General features: G+C 49.9%; 1 protein-coding gene across 1 annotated transcript; it reads right to left on the minus strand.

The window, feature by feature from the left end:
* Positions 1 to 3,330: 3,330 nt before the first annotated feature.
* On the minus strand, positions 3,331 to 4,554 carry CITED1 (Cbp/p300 interacting transactivator with Glu/Asp rich carboxy-terminal domain 1). Its single transcript, XM_079728211.1, has 2 exons — positions 4,480 to 4,554; positions 3,331 to 3,887 (listed from the first exon to the last, which is right to left on the minus strand). The coding sequence occupies exons 1-2, from the start codon at positions 4,537 to 4,539 to the stop codon at positions 3,360 to 3,362; spliced, it is 588 nt and encodes a 195-aa protein (XP_079584337.1). The 5' UTR covers positions 4,540 to 4,554; the 3' UTR covers positions 3,331 to 3,359.
* Positions 4,555 to 5,865: the final 1,311 nt, after the last annotated feature.

Below are 5,865 nucleotides of genomic sequence, written 5' to 3' on the forward strand. Positions count from 1 at the left end.
AAAGACAAATATCGTATGATATTGCTTATATGTAGAATCTAAAAAAATATGATACAAATGAACGTATATACAAAACAGAAACAGACCCACAGACATAGAAAACAAACAAGGTTAACAAAGGGGAAAGGGGTGGGAGGGATAAATTAGGAGTTTGGGATTAACATATACACAGTACTATGTATAAAATGGGTAACCAACAAGGACCTACTGTATAGCACAGGGAACTATACTCAGTATCTTGTAATAACCTATAGGGGAAAAGAATCTAAAAAAGTTACATTATATATATATATATATATATATATATATATATATATATATATATATATAACTGAAACACTTTGCTGTACAACTGAAATTAACACATTGTAAATCAACTATATTTCAATAAAAATTTTTTTAAAAGAAATTAAATTCCCCATTGCACTCTTTCATAGCACCTATACCTTTTCTTCCTGTCACTTCTCATGATTTATGGTTTTAATGATCTGCATGATTATTTGACTGTTGTCGATCTCCTTGCTAAACTTCAAGCTTCATGAGAGCAAGGGCAATGTGCTCATCGCCTCTGCCCAGATGCTTTGTGCGTGCCTGGTATATAGTAGGTGCTCAGTCCATGTTTGTGGAATGATGCTCCCCTTGCTTGTGGAATAAAGTAGAAGCAACTGCAAGATCTGATTCCAATTTACCTTCTTCTCAGCCTTCTGCCCTTCAAGGAAGTCAAGCTGCTGCACTTTCTTCCCTTCCTTGAAAAAGCCATGGGCTTCCTAACGGTTGGTTCTGGCTTACACCATGTCCTGATTTATCTTTCAGTTTGTGCTCCAGTTGTTCCCTGTGCCTGAAGGCCATGCCTCCCCTCAGTCCCCTACCACAGTTGCTGCCTTATGGAAATACAATGTATCCTTCGAGACCATGGCTGTCTCTGCCACTGGACTGTGAGTTCCTTGAGAGCAGGAACAGGGTCCCCCACATTTGTCCCCAGGGAGCAGCACAGCTCCTGGCCTCTAGGAGGCACGCTTGCCTACACATCCTCACCTGCTCCCAGGCTACAGGCTCCTTGTGGGTAGGCAACGTTCCTTACCTGTGTGTATCCTGGAACCTTGCTTCCTAGCCCCTAGGACCTGGCCCAGGGTGAGGCTTGGAGTTGGCTCAGGAATTTCCTGGAGACCTAATGAACGTGCCTGGTCTTGTTGTGAGAGGCCTGAACATGAACTGGTGGGGCAGGGGCAGAGGCTTCCTTGCCTTCCCCCAACTGTACTCTGTGATGTCCGCCCCCCCCCAACATGCCCCTTCTCCAGCAATAAACGATTACCACCCTACACCCTCACCCTGCCTCCCCAGATCCCTTAGGCCCCCATGTCTCCCTCTTCACAGCCTTAGACGAATCTAACCATCCACCTTCAGCAGGATCATTCTAAAAATCAAAGTTGGTTAATTCTTTGCTTTCCTGCAAATTTCCGGAGAGGCTCCACAAGCCACAGGAATGGTGGTACCAGGGATAAAGGCGCGCTCCCAGCTTGGCCTAGAAGGCCCTTTGAGCCCAGCCTCTTGCAAACTTCTTTCTAGTCCCCTCCTCTCACACCCCGTCCCAGCCCTATGACCCTGCTTGCTAAACTCCGGTTTTGTAGCTAGTACAGCCCCTTTCATGAACATGCACTTACATAACAGCTTTACCCCTCACTCATTCTTTCTTTGGCTGACTCTGGTCTTGTTTTTAAACCCAATTGTTTCTGTGGGTAGATAAGTCTTTGTGTAAAGGCACAGAGCAAGGCCAGCGAGGATGCACCACAAACAAACAGTTGCTACCTCGGTGGAGGGCAAGAGGTGATCAGGATTGAGGGAGAGAGCTGGTCAAGGGGTATTTTCGCTTTATCATCTGTAGAGTTTCTACTTTTCGCAAAGAGATTGGATCATGTATTTATGACTTGTGAGATATCAAAACAAGCAAATGAACCAGTTCTATACCAGGAAGCTTTCCCCAGACTTCCCAGGCAGATGGAGCTCTTTCCTTTTCTGGGATCGAATAGGACCTTCCCCCTGTGTCATAGAAAATACTGTTTTATTGTAATTTGTTGATGCCTTTCTCCTTCTAGATGGGGGACCCCCTCAATGGTACAAACTTTAATTTATGCTCCTGATACTTAGCAGAGTGCCTGGCCCAGAGCAGATGCTCAGGGAATGCTCAATCCAATGCCTTGCCTCTTTCGGTGGGCTCCTTCAAAAGCACTTTCTAGGGGACAGGCCCCATGCTAGTCCTGAAAAGCTGATTCGTTTTCAGTGTCCAAGGAAGAATGTCTCTGGGAGTCTGAAATGTGGGTAGAGGAGTCCCTAGGCTCTTCGGTTGTGTCAATATGAGGACAGGGCTGGATTCCACACCAGCCCCATGCCCCCACCTGCCCCCTTCCACCTCAAGGCTGGGATCCAGTTCAATGCTACCGTCCTGTCACTTGGCATGCCGCTAAAGCAACTGCCTCCTCAGCAGCTAATCTAAGGGCAACAGATATATCCCCAAATGTTGACCTTGTCGAGCCCAGCTCTGATCTGTGTCCCTAAAATGGAGGCCAGCCCAGAGAAAAGGGCTGTCCCCATACAGTGTGGGCCAGAGTTAGGGGACACATGTCCCAGGCATGGAGGTGGGGCTTGAGCAACTGTCTGAAGGACTTGAAGGCACCTAAAATCTCAGTTTAACGGTCTGTAGCTTTTGCAATTTTCCAGAGAAATCTGAGCTCCCAGGTCATAGGATCCTTCTTGGGTCATACTTATTGCCCAAGGGCAAAAAGGCAAGGAGTGGCCTTACTGCATCATCTGGATTGGGGCTAGAGATGGGGTGGGGGTGCCTTTTAGAGTTGGTGAAGCGTGTGCCACGTGGCTAGGGCAACCCTTTAGACTTGGATGCACAAGTGGCCAGGATGCTGTAGAAGGGTCTGGATCAGTCTTTCTTCCAAGAATGCTCCCAACCAGCCCATGTCATCAACCTCAGATAAGACAGTGTTCCTGGGGTCTTAGGGCAGTGAGGCTAGGTACTTGGACTCCTGGAGATATAATGGCAGTGGTGATGGCAGTGGCAGCAGGAATTCAGTGAGGAGCCTCCCCTCCCCACCCCCCGGCCCCACCTCAGTCTTCCCCATTCCTCCCATCCAGCCCAGCTCCCTCCCAGCTATCCACCAGCAACCCCACCATGGGTCTCAGGCAACCACACCATGGGTCTCAGAATTGCTAGAAGAATGTCAGACCATGCCGCACCCCATTAGACCTCAATGAAGAGCACCTCCAGTTGGCCCATCTCTTGTAAGTAACTTTTATTTTTATTTACAACATAATTGGTGGCTTTATTCCTCCATCTTTAGGAACAGTTGGCATCAGCAGCCAGATGGAAAGTCTGCAGTGAAGTCAAACTCATTCTGCCCCAGCCACAGCTCCGGAAGCTCATTGGCTCGGTCCAGTCCCAGTTCCACCACCAGTGACATCAGCACCTCCTCATCCACCGGGTCTGAGTCGATGATGGCAGGGCTCTGGGCACCAGCAGAAGGAGAGAGTGACCCCGCCCCTCCCGCCTGAGCCCCGAAGCCCCAGTTTGGCAGGGGCCCTGCCTCCCCAGGTTGACCGGGAGTGGCGGCGGCCATCCCATGATACTGGCTATTAAGTTTCTGCAGCTGCATACTGGCCAGCAGGTGAGGGGCGGGGTGCAGGTTGAAGGGTGGGGGTTTAGTGGGAGGGGCGGCAGTAGGAGAGCTTATTGGAGGTGGAGATCCCGAGGAACCAGCGGGAGCCCCATTGGCCTTGGTTCCATTCGAGGTTACCCCGGGGTAGTGCAGGATGGCCACTGCTTTGCGATCTTTCACCGCCAGGTTAGAGTAGGCCAGAGAGCTCATCTCTGGGTTGGCATCCTAGAAGACAGAGAAAGGCAGAGCATGGTACCCCTGCTCCAGGCTTTGTTCCTCACCATCCATCAGGCCCAAAAAGTGCTTCATCAGGGGCTAGTGGCGGGGAAGTCGCAATAAGGCCCCCTGGAAAGGTAGGCTCCTTTCCTAGCTCGAGTTAGCTTCAAGCATCCTTCTGCCACCTTGGCTCCGAGCACTGTGCTCAGGCCTAAGTCCTCATGCTGGGCACCCGTCATCCTAAATGAGTTCACTGCTTTCATCTCCGTCCCCCGACTCTGCCTTCAGCTCGCCATTCTACAAATGGGATCTCATTGTCCCTCTTCTCAGCCTCACTTTAAACCACTGAGACAATGGAGTGGTCTTTTCCAATTCTGCTTCTCTGCTCCCTTCTCTGCCATCTTTCAATACCCCCAGTGGGTTCGAAGTGACCATGTTTAGGTAGAAGCTATTTTCATTCTCTCCCAAGAAAGCCCTGCTGTCTCCAGTCTGCTAAAGGACACCAGATACCCCAGCCGGGAGGGCCTACCACACGGCCCCGGCCCCGGCCTGGTTGTCTTTCCGGCTCCAGTGTCTCCGTCTGTAAAATGGCAAAAGTTACCTCCTTCATAGGTGAGGTGCCACCCTTGACATCAAGTGCAGGCCTCGACATAGTTGGCATTTCAGAGCCTTGGCAGAAGTTGGACAAATTGGTGGGAGGTGATGCTGCCAGCTGGAGCTGTTGCGCTGTATGTGAGGGAGAAGAGGTAATAAGAGCAAAGGCTTTATTGACCAAGCAGGTATTAGCAAAGCCCAAAGCTGGGCCACTCCACACAGCTACAAGGCAAGGATGGTGACGGGTTAGACCCAAGACCAGAGACCACCTGAGCAGAAGGAGGAGATCCAGTTGGAACTTTTGCCTGAGGCAGGAAAGGTGCTAGATTTGGCCAGGTGCTGCCCAGACAGCCAGCTACCCACATCACCAAGAGGGGACACATATGACTGTTTCCTCATGCCAGTGATGTCACAGCCCCAAGTGGGGTGCACTCTTCCTGATTCTGAGGACAGCAATGTCCCTGAGTAAGTAGCACACTGTCTCAAAGGGCCACAGGCATTCAGATTGGAGGCATTTAGGCCTCCACCAGAACTGGGAGAAAGTAGGAAGGAGTCCGGGCAAGGAAGACCTAGAAAGCTGGGGGCTGCCACCCAGAGAAGGAATAGGTCCCCAAAGCAAATGTCATGGGGCTCCAAAGTCCTGCCTCAGCCATGGTTTTGTGTGAGAGAAGCTGGACTGATCAGGGTAGTCTGGGGGCTCTGAAGTAGCCAGAGAGCAGCTAGGGATGTCTCAATTTCCTCCACACCACAAGGCCCCTCCAAGACAGACCTGGCAGCACTTGGTTTTCCCAGGACACCTGCTCTGAGCCCAGACACACTCATCTGTAGTGACAGGTGGGCATAATTCTTCCCGGAGGGAAACTGAGGTTCAACAGCTTTCCCATCAGGTGGCAGTGGCTCTGGGAGCAGGAGCCAGCACTCCTGTGCCCACATGCCTCATCTGACCACTGGCCAAATCATCATACCTAGAATGATTCAAATGGCTCCTGAAGAAATGATCCCCTAGGTCAAATGCCAAAGGGATAAGATAAGGGGATGAAGGGAAAAGAATCTCCCCAAACCAGAAAATAATAATAATAAACAATCTCCGACAACTCTAAAGTTATTTTCCCAGAAGCTTTTTTGTAAGCCCCATATATTCTAGCCTTCATGATGAATTAGAGATGTAGAATTTCATGTTTATAAATACCTCCTGGCCCAAAGAATCTTCAGCATCTTCAAAAGTCTCTAATCTTTCCAACAAGGCTAGAATTCTCTGTGACACTTCCCTCCCCCCAGTGGTCATTAAGAATCTGCTCAGACCCTTCTAGAAAGTGGGCACTTACTACCCCTCTTTATCATCTCTGCACCGCTTACTTGTAGGGGAGGGAGGCAAGAAAAAATAGAAAAAGGA

This window comes from Hyperoodon ampullatus (genome assembly GCF_949752795.1).
Source record: "Hyperoodon ampullatus genome assembly, chromosome: X".
Classification (NCBI taxonomy): domain Eukaryota; kingdom Metazoa; phylum Chordata; class Mammalia; order Artiodactyla; family Ziphiidae; genus Hyperoodon; species Hyperoodon ampullatus.